Here is a 17,492-nt window from a genome sequence, read left to right on the forward strand (position 1 = left end):
TACATAAATACATACATGCATACACACCTGTCCGTCCATCATGTTTGTGTTATGTGTTTTCCCTTAGCATTTGTTACTGGCATGGCACAGCTGCTGAGCTTTAATTTAATGCCTAAATCTGCACAAATTCTGCTCTGTTGTCATGGTTAGTTGTGTTACACGATCCTGCAGGAGAGTTGAAATTGACCACGAGAAAATGGTTTCAGTGACATCTAAAAGCGATATCCTGGCTTCACTGAAGGGGACTTTCCCACAGGCATTGCCAGCCTCTAACTCATGCTAAACACCACGAAGCCAGCAGGTCAGGGCATCATGAGACACATGTCCCTGTGTGCCTCTGTTGGTTACATTTTTGATGAGTGGGATTGTCATGTCAGTGAGGTGGGTGAGAATTGAATGTCTGTTTTTGAGACAGTGGCTGTGTAATGTTAGCTGAATGTCTGTTTCTTTCTATTTTCCCCAAATCTACTGTTCTCTCATTTCTTCGTGGCAATATGTGGATGCTGAGAAGGTAAAGAGATACACAAGAAGAGACAAAAAAAATATGGGAGGAGAGAATGGGTAATCTCATTTTAATCTGTGAGTGAAGATGGGTCAGAAAAGGAGAAAAAGAACAGCTCAAATGCAAAACCCTTAGGAACATGAGGAGATTTGCCCCTCCACCTACTCCTGAGTCAAATGGATGAGAAGCCTCTGCGTGTAAGAGCCAGCCAGGCATTCCTTCAGTTTCTGCCTCCGTGACCAGCGCAGTGAAAAGGAAAAGTTCTTTTCCTCCAGGAAAGAAAGCGAACTTTTCTCCTGCCATCGTCACTATCATCACGATAATGACCACAAGAGCAGTGGGCCATGTTGGGGTGCAGCAGGATGCGGTCTTCCTCTTTGGGCTTTTAGTCCTTTGGCCTGGGCTACCCTGGGCTATCAGTGCATTGTGCCTAAATTTGTATAAAGGGAAAAACAGGTGGACACAGCTTGACTTCACTTTTTAAACAAAATAAAATTAGGTGCAGAAGGGCAAGTTCAAGGCAAAAGAGAATCCCCGGGGAAGGTGTGAACCTTCCCATCGTCTGGGAGGTGGGAAACACACACGGGGCACAGCTGGGAAGAAAGTTCTACTGGGATGAACCAAGTGGGTCCTTTCCTTCCTCTCTAAGGCCATGTCAGGGGTGGGAGCTGCAAGGCATGAGCTGCTCTGACCTTCTCAGGCCCAAACAGTTGCCTGAAGAATGACAGAAAGATTTCTGACCGCCTCCTCATCCTTTCCCTCTGTCTCCTGTGCATAAGCTAATCTGTGACCATTTGAAAACGGCAGCCTCAGTGCAGCAAATAACATGTCATCCTTTGTGTGCTTCAGCCTGCCCCACCTCAAGGGAGCCGTCCAGAGAGTGCTGTGTCCTTCAACCCCTATGAGCCAACGGGCGGGCCCTGGGCCCCAGACAGAGGTGAGAGATGCGCTTACGCTCAACGGACGCCCAGAGAGGGGGCATGGATGCTTGCCATTGTGCAAAGTCAGCTTGCAGACCCCTGACACTATTCCAAATTTGCCTTGGTGGTCAGCCATGGGCAGAAGATAGCCCATATCCACAAAACAAGCAATTATGTCAAGTGAAAATGATCTTTTACAATGTAAACAAACAAATGAAACAAACAAACAAACACAAAAACAAAACCAACAAGTTGTCAGTGTTGACAGCACCATGCTGTTTGTCTGTCACATTCCGTGGACACTGGTTGCCTTTCTTGCAAGAGCATGTTGCTAAAACGATGCCTGTAGCCTCTGGGTGGTTTTGATGGTAGGGACAACTCACAGTATCTTTCAGATTTGATGATGGGGAGGACACAGTGAACCTAGTTCAGGAGGACACAGGTGACTTGTTCCTAGAAATGGGGCCTTTAAGTGGCTTTCCTGGATCCAGGAGTATCCCCGTGTTGTTTTTCTATTAATGAAGTTGGAGTTGGTTGGTTGCCTCCACATAGAAGCTTAAAGCAACGAGAGTCAGTTATCTCTCATTTAACTTATACTGTGGCTGGATCCGGCTCGAGGCAGAGTGTTCGTCTAACATGCCCGGAGCCCTGGGTTGCATTTCTGGCACTGTGTGGCACCGTCGAGGTCACTGTTGTCTACATGTTTAGTTCATGGCCGCTCCCAGAGTTCTCTCAGATCACTGGAACCCCACCCTTAGCATGTCAAATGTTAAGCATGCTGGCTTCAAAGCCTTGCTTTGGAAAGCACACGTGTCGTTTCTCTGAGCTCTGTCGGCTCAGTTATAAAAATACAGCCAGCAAGGAGCATGGCGCCTCCTCTCAATAGAGTGTGTCAAAGAACTTTTACACCTAGCTCAATGCCTTAGGGAAGTGTTGACTGCTGTGACTATTAGTGTAGAAGACACAACATCATGTCTGCTCCCTTGCTTCAGTTCCTGGCTGCTTGCAACCGCCCTGGAAGACCACAGGAGCAGAGGGCAGGGTGGCAAGGGATAGAAGCTCAAGGGGTACAGTCTGGAGTCACATGTTACCTGATCCCCGCAGGCTTTCAGCGAGAAGCCCTGCCCATGGACACGGAGGTGTATGAGAGCCCTTATGCTGACCCGGAAGAGATCCGGCCCAAAGAGGTCTACCTAGACAGAAGCCTGCTGACCCTGGAGGACAACGAACTGGGCTCGGGTAACTTCGGAACTGTGAAGAAGGGATACTACCAAATGAAAAAGTAAGCACCACTGCTCCATCTGTGCTACTGTCATCTCCCCGTGAGCATCAAGGCTGGGTACTTCTAAGAATGCGCCCCAATGCTCATTTCATCCCAGACATGAAGTTTAACCTGGCATGGCGAAGTCCTTTCTCACTAGCATTATGTGTACTAATTTCTGATACAATGACTTTTAATTTATCATTTATTTTGTTTGTGCACACGCACATACGTCACAGCACTCACACGGTCACTCAACACAAGAGTTGGTTCTGGGCAGTCATCTCAGGTCATCGGATTTGGCAGTGAGTTCTTTTCCCAGCTGAGCTGTCTCACTGGCCTCCGTTTCTGACTCATCTGTAATAAAGGCATCCTTTGTGTGTGCTAGCTGTGGTTACAGTACTGAAATGTTTGCGTTAGTAAATGTTCCTCATAGACAGTAACTAAATAGAAATAAGCGGATTCATAACAGAATATAGGCATACTGTGCCTCCCAAGCACGGCTACCCAGAGCTAACCTTGATGTAGGCCTTTGTCGAGTCTTTGTGTGTGTGTCAAGTTTTCGTTGCTAGTGCCTCACTGTCTACGTATGCATAGAGGCCATGGTGCTTAGTCTAAATCCATGTATGTCAATCAGTCACTTTTAAAGTTGACTATGAAAGGATGCAGACACACACTTAGATCCATAACCAAAACTAAATCTTTTAGAAGACTGAACATTAATTTTATTCATTAATTATATATAGGTTATTATTTATTAATTTAATTCAACAAAAATGTATCTATTAGTTAATAATATTAATTATGTAATTAGTTACACATTGTATTTAGACATAACACTTCCTGTTTTGTCTTATTTTATTTTAATTTCTTGATTAATTAACATGAACTAATATGATTACTTAATATGAATTTATTCACAGTTCCAACTACCTGGCTTAGAGAGTTGAGAACTGTGTTCTGCTAAGACCATCGTGAGACTGGCGGTGTCTTTACATCACCGAGTCTTTCCATTTCTAGACTCAGCCCATTCTCTCCCGGGCTCCATTCTTTGCTGTCTCTCAGGTTTCTCCCAACAGACTTCTTTAGTGCTCTGTGTCAATTCCTCACCAACGCCTTACATGCATCCTCAGGTATTCTGCATGTAAGTGCTAAGTGCCTTCGGTACTCTTAGTAGCTTGATGCCACTGTGTTGTATCACATAGCATCATCTACTTCTTTATCTTCTATACCTCATATATGAACTAAAACTGATTTTACACACAGATGTGACAACCAGCAATGCTGCCGAGGGTGCTGGTGACCAGTAGCAGTTTATCTAGCTATTCTTTAACACAGAAGTGTGTCACTAATGAATAATGGCAGGTCTGGGTGTGTGTGTGTGTGTGTGTGTGTGTGTGCACATGGGTATGTATGTGCTTTGAATGTATATGTTCAGATGTGTTTACAGGTAAGTGTGGTTGTGATTACATACTTGTGTAGGTACAAATGCATGAAGAAGAACAAGAAAAAAATCAAGCTCAGTTGTCAGTTTTCAAGACCCAGCCACCCTGTGTTTTGAGGCAGGGTCTCTTACTGGCATCTGGAGCTTACCACTTAGGCTATGGAGGCTGGCCAGAGAACCACAGGAACCCTGTCTCTGTCTCCTGAGAGCTGCTGTTATAACTGTGTACCACACACATCTTTTTACATGTTGGGGTCTTGGAGACTCAACCCCAATTCTCATGATCTCGTGGCAAAACTCTATGAACTGAACTGCCTTCTCAGTCCAACAATGATGCTTTTTAAAATCATGTCTAATCCTTGTTCTTTGAATATTTTCCCTCACCTTACCACATTACCTAAGAATTGTGGAGTGGCGTTTTCTGCCTGCCAGGAGCCTTCTGTCTGGTTACAGAAAGAGAGAGCCCAGTGCTCCCTTTGGGTGTGGATTGTGATTGTACATCATGGTTGCTGTCCAACAGACTGGAGTAGTGCTATTTTATCCCTACGTAGAAAAAAAAGTTCTTTTTTTTTAATTCTCCAGTTTGAAGGTTCAGCAAAAGAAGCAACTTCTCAATCTTGTGGAAATTTTATCACAGGTGTAATTCTTCAAATCGCACATAGTTTTATGACAAAATGAAAATTCTGTATTTTGGAGACACACTGAGGCTTCCTTAACATGAACAAAGCCCGGTGGGAGAGAAGCGTCTCCCTCTGGTGAACTCTGAGCTTTAGCAGTATGTGCATTTTGACCTGGGCACGGTGGTCAGCACCTGTGAGCCCCAGCGCCCCAGAGGTAGAGGTGAGGGGGTCAGAAGGTAAGGTTATTTTCCACTATATGGCAAGTTTGAGGCCATGATAGATTACATAAGAAAGAAAAGCTGTGAGACAATATATGCTCCTAATACCACAAAAGAACTTCGTGCTGACGTACGCATATAGACACAACCTAGCCAGTAAATCACATGGCATTGCAGGAAGCTATAGCACGTCACAGCTTGTGGACTTTATAGAAGCTGCCTTAGCCTTTTATAATTCAGGGCCTTTCCCAAGCTTGGAGCGTTCTCCACCACTGCCCTTGTTTATGGGCAGTGGGGCGTAGTTACTGCTTGCAAGAGAGCAGTAGGTCTGAAGACTAGCTACTGCAGAAGGCTTTCCTGGGAGATGAAAACAAACACCTACTCCTTCACACAGAGCACCGACCACACGCCAGAGAACAAGTCCCCGAAGCCCACCATGGGAGCCAGTGACTTCCCTGGGCTTCCTTCAAAGCATGTGTGAAGGCTCACCACCGAGAAGTCTGGCTTCAGCGTGAATGGCGGCTTCTACGGGGTTGTGTCAGGTTCACTTACAGCCCAGCACAGGCTCATGTTAACCTGGAGGACAGGACCCCACAGAGATGACCAGGAGGTGACTGATGAGGTCTCAGGACTCCCGGTGACGGTCCTCATCTCCGCCTCTTCCTCATGTGAGGAAGAAGCAGCCCAAGCTGATCTTGGTGCCCTATTGTAAAAGGTGTAGCTGGTCTGAGGGAAATGGCAGTTGTTACCCTCAGAGGAAGATAAAGACGACCTTAAACTTGTGATTCACTTGTCTCTACCTCCCGGGCACAGGGGATCGTGGGAGCGTACCACCATGCCCAGGTCAAAGTTCACTGAAGTGGAAGCTTCTGGTTTCTTTGGAAACTCATTTGTGTCACATGAATATGATTTTTTTGTTACTTTGTTTGGATCTCAAGTGTGGGATGTGGGAATGTTTTCCCCCCTCAGAAAACAGGCCCCTCAGAAAAAAAGGTGATACACCTTTTCACTACCTTGTGCAAGGGGCCTGGTTTTTGTGAATGGGAAAACATCCTTTCCTGGACTCTGAGAAGTTATAAATAGAAGCCCACAGACAGTGAGACAAGGCTTTCTGCATCTTTATGCTTTGCAATGGTTCGGAATGCTTTGCTGGTTTTCACAGAGAGAAATGCTCCAGAGAACTTTTCATGCTTCTTTGCTGCTTTGGTGGGACTACTGCTGTTCGGGCAGAGTCTCACTGCTTTTACTGAGTGGTACCACTGCTGTTCCTGCTGCTGCTGCTGCTGCTGCTGCTGCTGCTGCTGCTGCTGCTGCTGCTGCTGCTGCTACTGCTGATGCTGCTGTTCCTGCTCCTCCTCTTCCTCCTCCTCCTCCTGCTGCTGCTGTGTTTTGTTGCTCTTCTGTTTGGCTGGACTGCTGGTATCCAGACAACTGAGATTGGTAATCCCCAAAGAACCCAACACCCTAATGAGCAGGAAGTAGATAAAAGGGTCGACAGCCCCTTTCCCTACTAATCTCCCACCTAAAGTCAGGACATAGGAAGGGAGGTAGAGGCATTTAAAACAGTCAATAAAGTAGGTTTTTGAAAAAATCTAAGCCTACAGCTCACACATGGCTAAAGTTCAGAGTTAAAGAGAAATAAACGCTTCTCTTCCACTGGGCTTTGCTCATTTTAAGCAAGCCTCAACGTGTCTCCAAAATATAGAGTTTTCATATTCTTATAGAAATATCACATGGATCATGCTGAACTCTTGAAAACAGTCTAACAAAATATGGTTTAAATGAAAGAACAAATATTAACTATGAATGATTTAAAGAATTACACCTGCGATTAAATTCCCACAAGAATGAGAAAAATGGTACTAGCCATTTTTAAGTGTGTATGTGTTCAGGTGTGTGCACATGTGTGTGCAGGTACCCCTGCCACAGCACAGAGAGGTCAAAGGACAACCTTGGGTGTCACCGATTACTTTCTGCCTTGTTAGAAACAGAGTATCCAGGGGTTAACTGATGACTCCACAAGTATCCATGGAATCTATCTTCTCTGCCTCTCATCTTGCCCTACAAACACTGGGGTTACAGACATGTGCTACTGTATCCAAGTTTCTGTGGGTTCTGGGGACCTGAACTCTGGTCTTCACTCTTGCATGCAAGCACTTCACACGTTGGGCTGTCTCCCCAGCCGGTGGCCATTTTTATGAATGGCTTTATGGGACTCTCCCTCTGCCCCTGCTCTGCCCAGGCCACACAGAAGAGCACACAGAAGGCCATTCGGAAGCTTTCTCACAAGTTGCAGTTGTGTTACAGGGTTGTGAAAACAGTGGCCGTGAAAATCCTGAAGAATGAGGCCAACGACCCGGCGCTTAAGGACGAGCTGCTGGCCGAGGCCAATGTCATGCAGCAGCTGGACAACCCCTACATCGTACGCATGATTGGAATCTGCGAGGCGGAGTCCTGGATGCTGGTGATGGAGATGGCGGAGCTAGGGCCCCTCAACAAGTTCCTGCAGCAGAACCGGTGTGTGGGGCTCGGGTGCATGGGACTGCATCAGGGCCTCGGACTGTGCAGGGCCTGATTTCAGGGCAGTTCTCTCTTCCACGCTCCTCCCTTCCCATGTTGCTCCATGCTCGGGGATCTTGAGAAAGGATGAGAGAAGAGATGCAGCCTTTGGATCAAGTTCTTTTAGTGCTCTCTCTCTCTCTCTCTCTCTCTCTCTCTCTCTCCCTCCCTGTCTGTCTGTCTGTCTCTCTCTCTGTATAGGTGTATACATCTACAGTGCGTACCTGTATGTGAATGTAAGCATGTGGAGGCCAGAGGTCAGCATTGCATGTCATCCTTTGTCCTCTGTTGCTCTTCATCTTATTATTTTTTACTTATGTGTGTACGTCTGCATGAGTGTATACCACATGAGTGCAGATACGCACAAGGCCAGAAGGTAGTGCCAGACACGTGGCGCTGAAGCTAAAGCCAGTTGTGAGCCTCCCAAGATAGGTGCTAGAAACCAAACTCAGTACGTGCTCTTAACCCTGAGCCATCTCTTTAGCTCTCCATCTTATTTTTTGAGACAAGGTCTCTCACTAACCCTGGAACTCACCAGTTCAGCCAAACTGGCGGGCCACGGAGCCTCAGGGGTTACAGGTCCTCACTGCTGTGCTTGGCTTTTATATGAGCACCGGGATTCCAACCCAGGTCTTCATCCTTGTACACCAAACATTTTAGCAGCTGAGGTATCATCCCAGACCTGTCAGAGAACAGCTCTAACTCATTTGGTCTTTATTCTTTTCTTCGACTCTCTTTAACTGTCCAGTGATAAAAGCCTCAATGTGTGTAGACAGGGCATCTGTCACCAACGGACAGAACATCCTTCCCAGATAAACACCTTGAGCAAACGTTTCTCCAGGATAAACACCTTGAGCAAACGTTTTTCCAGGAGCACCGTTTCTGTCTGGTCTGGTTGACCTGGTGAACGCCTGTGTCTGGAGGAGCAGGTTCACTGATTGTGGCCAACAGCTGCTCTAAGGCTGTTGTCAACAGAGAAAAACTGTATCATAAAAAACCAAGTTCAGTAGCATCATTCCATCATTACTACATTGTTTATACTTTGCTCAGCTGTGGGTTTCCACTCTGCAGAAGGGAGTGTGACCCCTTCTTTACAGGTAGGAAATGGAAGCTCAGAGTTAATTTGTAACCTGCCCACTAGGGAACAAGGATTCAGAGCCATCTCTGACTCCTCTGAGCCAAGGCTCATTTGATACAGCTTTTCCTTATTATTTCTAATGTGTGTGTTTGTGTGTATGTGTGTGTGAATGTGTATGTGTGTGTGTGTGTGTGTGTGTGTGTGTGCGTGCGTGTGTGCGTGTATGCGTGTATGCGCAGGCGCAACAGGTGAGGGCCAGAGATCACCCCAGAGCAATGCCCATCCCCTGGAATATCATCTCTCTTGAGACAGGTCTCTCACTGGCAGGACATCATCGATTATGCTAGACCAGTTGGGCAGGGAATGCCAAGAATCCGACTGTTTCACTGCTCCAGCTTTGGGAACATGGGTGGGCCACCGTGCTGGCTTTATTTTCATGTGGCCTCTGCGCATCACACTCAGGTCCTTGTGCTTGAGCACTAGGCTGTCTCCATAGGCCTCTAAGAAGTTTTGCACATCACAAAGCATGCATGAAAGTGAAACATACTGAGCTCCGGGGGGGGTGGGGCTCTGTCTGGCACCGCCATGTGTGAGATTACCTGCCACACTCAGGCCTCCCGTGGCTGTTTTTGACTGTGTGTGGTATATGTGTATGCTTACACATGTGCTCGGGGATGCATGCCCACACATAGAAGCAGAATCTAGAGAGGGGGTCGTTGTATGGATCTCTGTAGTTTGGGGCCATCTTAATCTACGTAGTGAGTTCCAGGCTAGTTAGGATCCAGTGCCACCCTAGTGAGAGAGAGAGAGACCCTGCTTCCAAAAAGGGAGGCTTTCCCACTAAAGAGGACGCTCTGCTGTGTTGTTTTGTTTAGGGTTTTTGGCTGTGCTGGTAGCCAGCAAGCCTCAGGATCTTCCTGTCTTTGCCGCCTACCAAGGCAGAGATTACAGCACATGTGACCATGCTCAGCTTTTCCACATGGTGTCTGGGGACCAAAACTTGGGTCCTCGTGTTTGGGCAGCGAGTGCTCTTTCGCTGAGCAGCCTTCCCAGTCTGTCCTGTTGTTAAAAGAAAAAAAAAAAGGAATGAGTGGGCCCTCTTCCGTGTGTGCACTCAGGGAGTGTGGCTGAGTTCAGCGTGGCCACCACCTGCTCTTGCTGATGACAGCCCCTTGATTCTAGGCACATCAAGGACAAGAACATCATAGAGCTGGTTCACCAGGTTTCCATGGGGATGAAGTATTTGGAAGAGTGCAATTTCGTGCACAGAGATCTGGCTGCGAGGAACGTGCTTCTGGTCACCCAGCACTATGCGAAGATCAGTGACTTCGGCCTATCCAAAGCCCTGCGTGCTGACGAAAACTATTACAAGGTGGGACAGCTCGGGCGGGCTCGTGGCCAAGGTGAGGGGCAGCTCAGGCAGGCTCGTGGCTGCAGATTACAAAGACATTGAGCGATAAGTGTATGCTCTCTGTATTTTATCATGGCAGAATTCTCACAAGTAACCTTGTGGGAAAGTATTCTTAAGATTGACTGTGTCATTCAAGAAACCAAAACCGAAAATACTGTAATGCGTCTCAACTGGAGACTCGTTCAAACCAGCCTCCTATGTTTGTTCCCTCACATTAATTTATCTTGTGCGGTGTATGGAGTCATGTGTGCCGCAGCGTCCTAATGGGGTTCAGAAGACAACTTGCAGAAGTTGATTCTACACGCATATGCAAGGAACTGAACTTGGACCTTCAGGCTTGGCCGCAGGGGCCTTACCCCCTGAGACATCTTGCCAGCCCTGCATGCTTGTACTAACTTACTTTAAGGAACGGAAATTGAACAACTTGCTTTTTCTTTTTACAGTCAGGGTTTCATGCAGGCCGGGCTGGCAGCGCTCTCCTGAGTGCTGGGGTCACACCACGCAGCACCATGCCTGGGTCATCCAGGGGTTCTCTCCTGATGCTGTGACCCTGTAATCAGTTCCTCCTGTTGCGGTGACCCCCTCCCCCACCACAGCATTATTTTGTTGCTGCTCAATCGCTGTAATTTTGCTTCTGTTGCAAATCATAATGTAAATATCTGATATGTGGGCTATCTGACCTGGGACCCCCAAAGGGGTCGTTACCGAAGCTTGAGAACCACTGAGGGCTTTGTGCATGCTGAGCAAGACCACTTCTGACCGAGCCCTTTCCTTGGTCCAGCTGCTTCTCGGAGAGATTTCTCTGCGTCGTTTTCATCCGAGCTGAGTGTCTGAATTTCAGCAGAGGCCTTTCCCCCCTCCACTCCTCAAGCCCAGCTCCGCTGCAGAGGGGCCTGTGCATGTCTGACTTGACCACAATGCCCGCTCTGCTTCCAGGCCCAGACCCACGGGAAGTGGCCCGTGAAGTGGTACGCGCCCGAGTGCATCAACTACTACAAGTTCTCCAGCAAGAGCGACGTCTGGAGCTTCGGGGTCCTGATGTGGGAAGCCTTCTCCTACGGGCAGAAGCCGTATAGGGTGAGTGCTCAGCTGCGTGCCTCATGCCTCAGCCGCTGCAGAACAGCACTGCTCAGCCTGGGGGTATTGCCGTGAGAGCCTGCACCCCTGGAATCCGGGGACGCCCTGGAGCCTCTCATCTCCTCCTAACACGGGGCACTCTTTTAGCTATCACTATGCTTGTGTGTGTGTGTGTGTGTGTGTATCTGTGTGTGTCTGTGTGTGTTTTCCTGGATAAGTGAGGTCCTGGGGTGCCACTCTGGATTGTCATAACTGAAGCTCCCCACAGAGCCAGCCCTAAGTGAGGAATCAGAACTGAAACCCCAAAGCCTACCTGCCCAGCCCCTCTCACTGGGCAGCCACATGTGACCCTAGGATTCAGAGGAGGGGCCCCAAGCCCTGTGACTAATGTCACTTGAAATTGCACAGCCTGGGTCCCAGTCCTTCCGTGTCTGGAGATGAGATACTTTTCTTTATGTTTTAAAAGCGTGTGTGCATTTTCACGTCTCAGGGGATGAAGGGGAGCGAAGTGACCGCCATGCTGGAGAAAGGAGAGCGGATGGGGTGCCCTCCAGGATGCCCAAGGGAGATGTATGAGCTGATGACCCTGTGCTGGACATACGAGTAAGTACCAGCCCTTCCTGCCACTGACCCCACAATTCCGGAAGGAGGCACTTTGGCTGCTTTCTTTGCTTCATTTCTGTTGCTGTGATAAATGGTTTGGCAAAAATAAATAAATAAATGACTTAGGGGAAAAGGATTTATTTTAGCTCAGAACTCCAGATTACAGCCCATTATCATAAGAAAGTCAAGATGGCCTGAACTTAAAATATTTGGCCACATCACATCCCAGTCAAGTGCTGAGCGAAAAGATGGCATGCGTGTGGCTCAGGTCACTTTCTGCTGTCTCAGAAAGTCCAGGAGGCCCTGATCCGATGGTAACCGTGGGGGGGGGGGCTTCACATCACAATCAAGACAATCCCCCACAAGCCGACCTGCAGACAGTCCCTGTTGAGACTCTCTTCCCCACAGTTCCAGACTGTGTCGTCGAGTTGACAGTAAGACTGCCATGGCTGGTGTTAGGGAGTTTGTGAGCCCTGGGAAAAGATCATAGACTCGATCCAGTTATAATTAACAGGTTAGCTGCTAGCAGGATGGACAGTCTCTGAGCCAAACTTGCAATTACCACAAAGGAGGGTGTGGGGAAGGGTCACTCTTAAAGGCAAAGCCCAGAAGAAGGCCTGCAGTAACTTACAAGCAAGAAAAAACTGGTGTGTTCTGCCATGCTAAGTGATTAAGGCAACTGAAGTACAATCTGGTTATCCACGTAAGCAAGTTACAGAAACCAAGAAAGGCAGTTAGTCACATCATAACACGTAGATCGTCACAGCTGTACATTTTTCGGTGTCGGGAACGGAGGTCACTGAGTCGGGGTCATTGAGAACTTACCTTGCAGGGACTGGAGTCAGAGACAAGAGGGTTCCGAGATGGATGCCCGACATAAAATGGAGTTTCTTTAGCCATCTCACTGGGTACTAAAATGAACTACGAAATCTCTTGATGTGTCAGGAAATGCTCTGCCTTCTACATAAATGATGGCAGGAGGTGGAGAGATTGCCTTTCTATCCGATCATGGCTCTGTGTGGCAGGGATGCTGTTCTATAGCTGTGGAGACATCATAGAACCTACGTAGGCAAACTAGGACAGCCGCAAAAGTATTAGGCCAAATCACGCCCCAGTGCAGTGCTGAGAGAAAAGATGGCGTGCGTTTAGTTGCACTGGTGTGAACACGCTTTTCTTGCCATCATTCCCTGCACATACAGACTAACAACTGTCCTCAAGTGCCACAAGAAGCCTTTAAGATGCCAGGCTTATGTGCAGAGACGGATCCCTGTGGGCAGGGTTGCATGTCTGTGTGTGCAGCTGTGTATGTGCGGGAGTGCTTGCCAGTTCACGAACATGTGGAGGCTTGGGGGTCTCCCTCTATTACTCTCTCCACCTTGTTTTCCTTCATTTGATCTTGTGTCTGTGTGCACACACAGCATGCGAGTAGTGTGCCCAGCATACATGTGGAGGCCAGAGGGCAGTTTCCAGAATCGGTTCTTTCCCTCACCATGTGGGTGCTGAGGCTCGAATGTGGGTCCTTTGGTTTGGTAGCAAGCCCCTCTACCCGCTGAACTGCCTCACGGGGCCTCTCTGCTCTGTTATCTAAGACAGAGTCCCTTACTAAGCCAGGCCACACTTTCCCTGCTGCACCGGCAGCCAGCAGGCCTGTAGGAGTTGCCTGCATTTGTCCCCAGCACTGGGGTTACAGAAACGCACCACCACCACCATGCCTGGCTTTCCCGTAACTGTTGGCGACGCACGCTCCAGCCCTCCCTTCTGGAGAGAGGCACTTTATACACTGTGCTGCCTCCCCAGGCCCTGCGCCATTTGATAGAGGGAAGTTGAACGCCAGAGGAGTTAGTTCCCCTCCGGGTGGGGCTGGAACCGTGCCCCCATGGGCACAGAGGCAGTGAGCTCCCTTTCCGTCCACAGGTAGCAGTCCCATCCAGCACCTGCTCACCTCAGCGTTTCACTTGCCAATGGCACAGACTTACTGTGCGTCGGTCAGGATGCACAGGGCCTGGGTCTTCACTCTGACCCCAGAAGTCTATGGGTTCTAGCAGGAGCACATGCCAACTGCCCCCTCTCTGAAAGTCCAGCTTGAATGTTGCAGCAGTATCCATAATCTACCCCTAAGATTCTGAGCCAAGGGGCTAGGGACATGGCTCTATTGGCAAAGTGCAGGGACCTGAGTTCAATCCCAGGCATGGTGGCGCGTGCTTGTGGCCCCAGCACCGAAGAGGGAGATGGGGACAGGAAGGTCCCAGAGGCTTCCTGGCTGCCAGCCTTGCCTACTTGGCAAGATCCTGGAAATTGAGGGACAGCGTTTCCAAAAACCAAGGTGGATGGCATCTGAGGATTGGCACCAAGGTTGCCCTCTGGCGGCCACACACACCTCCACACAGGTGTGCCCACATTCAGGAGAACACACACAGAGACTATGAGTCAGCTGTTGGATGCAGTGCAGGGGCCAGTTAGGTGTCGTCAGGCATGAAAGGTGTTCTGTAGCCTGTGCAAGAGCTCTCCCGACTCCCAAGGACGTGTCCTTGGGCTCCTGTGAAAGGCAGGCTGGGAGACACTGCTGACCTTGCTGGTGCTGGGGTGCAGCAGCCAGCACTTACCACCAGGGGGCACAGTAACCTAATCACCTTGGGAGATGCAAGATGTAACCCTAAACAAGAACATTAACTTAGCCTCTCCCCCCTCCCCCAAAGAGCTCTGGAGAGCTCGGGGCCAGTGTTTGGGGATGAAAGCGTGTTGAAAACCCTTCTCCCTGGGCAGCGGAAACGATTTGCACGGGTTGGGACTGCAGATGTCACCTCTGCCCTTCCTGCCTCCTTTGGTGGCAGGCATCCAGACAGTAAGGCTGATGGTGGTCTAATAAATCTATGAAAACTGTTGTCTCTTCCCCCTCAGCGTAGAGAACCGGCCGGGATTCACAGCCGTGGAACTACGGCTTCGCAACTACTACTATGACGTGGTTAACTAGTGGGGCGGGTGCCTGCCATTGGCCACCGCGGACTCTCAGAGATCACAGGAGATTCAGATGAACTGGCTTCCAGCGTTTCATCTCCCTCCGCGCAGAGTGAGAGCCGGGACTCACCCTCCCAGCAGCTCCGGCCTCGAGAGACAGCCGAGCAGCAAGACCTCAGAGCCCATGGAGTCATCTGTCTGGTTTTCACCTCCCTCTGTGTGGTTTTCGTTAGGGGTCACGTTCGGGAACTGTTTCCAAGTTTTCTTTCTGTCATTCTGTTCCCCTGGGTCCAGGATTGCAGCGTCCCTTGCAGATCAGAAAGAAAAGTGCTATGCCAGTTAAGCAAAGAAAATAAGAAGAAGAGTCACCGATGCAGCTGACAAGCAGGAAGTAAGGGAACTGACAAGTTTGGACACTGCTTTTGCTGTCAGCTCTGGAGACAGAATTGCCATGTGGATGAGACCATACGACGTGCTGACGTGGCTTACACACCCCTGGTGTCCGCCTTGACTGGAAGTCCGGCCTTGTGTGCTCGCAGGAGGTGCGACTACTGTGCCGCCTGGAGGCTGCCGGGAAAGGTGGGCTCCCACAGTCCTCTGCGACTGGGCACGGTGTGCTAGGCATGGGTCACACTCCCTCCCTTCTGCAGAGAGCATGCAGCCGGGACCCCTTCTCAGTGCAGCCGCAAAGTGCCTGACATGCAACTTAAGGGAAGAAAGGACCTTTGGGCTCAGAGTTGGGGTGGGGGGGAACACAGCGGAAAAGACAACAAGCAGAAAAGACTAGGTGGCATGAGCAGTTTGCTGGAAGGATGGCTACACGGTGTCCACACTCGGGAAACAAAGTGACCACCAGGGAGTTGGGCCAGGCTCTAAGACCCCAAAGCTCACCCCCAGTGACACACTTCCTTCATCAGAGCCCCACTTCCCAAAGCTTCTATAAGCTTCCTGGACAGAGAATGCCACCAGCTGGAGACCAGGTGTTCAGATACATGAGCCTTTTTGGGGTGGGGGAAGCATTTCACATTTAAACTTCAACATTCTGTTTTCCACTCATTTTTCTGTTGCTGTAACTGAAGCCCTAGATAGTATAATGTACAAGGAAAGAAATGTATCTGGCAGGCATTTCTATACCTGTTCTTCTCGAAAGGTTGGAACCTCCACCAGAGAAGTGCAGTGCCGGGCAGGGGCCTTCCTGCAGAATGGAAGTATGGTGTCCTGACAGAGCAGGCGAGCCATCTTGTGTCTGTCCTCCTCTTACGAGGCCCCTGATCCCATCTCAGGGCTCCCTCGGGACCCCACCTCATCTTGATCACCCCCCAAAGGCCCCATAGCCAAACAGCATGCCAGCGAACCTGGGTGCTAAGTCTTCAGCACACGAACCCTGCAGGACACATTCATACTGGAACAGAGGGCAATGTGCTGACCGAGACCATCTCGGGATGAGTTTCTGAACAGAATTTTAATCCACAGTAAAGCCAGATTCCACCTTCACCACAGTAAGTCTTGCTGAGTGCGACTTTGAGGTGAGGCCACTTGGCCTGAGAAGTTAATCCCCCCTCCCCGGACCCACAGAGGGATGGTGGGGAGAGGATTCTCCCTGGAGGATTTAAACTGTGTATGCACTAAACCTGCAAGGTCAGAAACCATGCAAGGTCCTTCTCAGGCATATATTCTTGGCTCTGATGAGCTGAGCCCCTTCCACCTGGCAGCTGGGCCCCTTGTGTGTCTTGACCTCTGACCCTTGGTCAGCAGATTTCGAGGGGCATCCCAAACCTCCTTGCCACATCCTGCTGACTGCAGATACACCGAATACCTCATGCAGAACCGACTGTCTCTCCAGTCAGCACCCAGTCCGGCCAATCGTTAAAATCTCTGTGTGCACCGGCACAGGCCCTCACTGCACCGAGCCCTGCTTCATGTACCAGACAGTGACTCTACAGGCATGTCACCCCGTGACTGCATTTCCCCCTGCAGGGGGAGCCCCGGGTTGTGGGTTCCGGTGACTCCCACCAGCGTCGGTACGGAGCGTCTCCCTGTAATTAAAATGATTTCAGAAATTATTTTAATAAAGATCTCCTGTCACTCTTGCGGTGACTTTCATGGGTGCGGGTAGGATACGGCGGGCTGTGCCCTCAACCAGAGCTGACCAGCATCTTCCTGTGTGCAGTTTGCCTGTGGAATGGTGTGTCCTCAGCCACAGGAGTGTGGAAACAGAGGCCCCGGAGCTCACAGGGAAAGCCTGCAAGGAGGGCCTTGTCCTGAGGGGGAACATCTGTGCCCGAGATTCATGGTCTGAGGACAAACAGCCCAACCCTAACCTCAAAGAAAGTGGGACAAGGAGAGCAGAGGTGGCCTGGAAAGGGCCAGCTTGCCACCGCTGTTACAGACAACCTGAAAGCAGCAGGGCAGAGAAGAAAGGTTTCCAAAGCCCCGGGCGTCTCTTGTTCTGAAGGAAGGTATGGGCAGGCACACAGGCATGCACTGTCTATAACCACACATGTACATCCGTGTGTGGACAGACAAGCATTGCATGCACGTGTATGCAGGGATACATGTACGCATGCGTGCACAAGCATGTACATATGTAAACATGCACACGGTGCACACGTGAACATGACCATGTGCACACACATGTCCACACTTACAAATATATGTTGACACACTCACCCACGATGCCGCCTTGCCCTCAGGCTAATCTGATCCCCGCGGTCCCTCATTGGAGACTCCTCGGGTGACTCTAGGCTCTGTCATGTTGGTGGCTTAGCCTGAACAGGGCACAGAGCACCAATGGCGCCCTGAGTTGAACCCCCAGGTGGGTGCAGCGGCAGGCATCTGTAGCTC

At 49.7% G+C, this 17,492-nt stretch overlaps 1 protein-coding gene across 6 annotated transcripts in view; it reads left to right on the forward strand.

Moving 5' to 3' along the window:
• Syk (spleen associated tyrosine kinase) overlaps positions 1–16,733 on the forward strand; it is a 65,459-nt gene extending 48,726 nt beyond the window's left edge. For 5 of the 6 annotated variants that reach the window (XM_021643592.2, XM_021643594.2, XM_060373008.1 and 2 more), the window contains 7 exons: positions 1,352–1,439; positions 2,527–2,704; positions 7,273–7,482; positions 9,785–9,974; positions 10,950–11,090; positions 11,557–11,693; positions 14,592–16,733. In XM_021643592.2, the coding sequence (XP_021499267.1) occupies positions 1,352–1,439; positions 2,527–2,704; positions 7,273–7,482; positions 9,785–9,974; positions 10,950–11,090; positions 11,557–11,693; positions 14,592–14,664 (1,017 nt within the window). In that variant the 3' untranslated portion in view covers positions 14,665–16,733. The remainder of the gene's footprint in view (positions 1–1,351; positions 1,440–2,526; positions 2,705–7,272; positions 7,483–9,784; positions 9,975–10,949; positions 11,091–11,556; positions 11,694–14,591) is intronic. The other variant, XM_060373009.1, reaches the window with a different exon arrangement.
• The last annotated feature ends 759 nt before the right edge of the window (positions 16,734–17,492 follow it).

The sequence above is a fragment of the Meriones unguiculatus genome, chromosome 19 (genome assembly GCF_030254825.1).
Source record: "Meriones unguiculatus strain TT.TT164.6M chromosome 19, Bangor_MerUng_6.1, whole genome shotgun sequence".
In the NCBI taxonomy this organism is placed as follows: Eukaryota; Metazoa; Chordata; class Mammalia; order Rodentia; family Muridae; genus Meriones; species Meriones unguiculatus.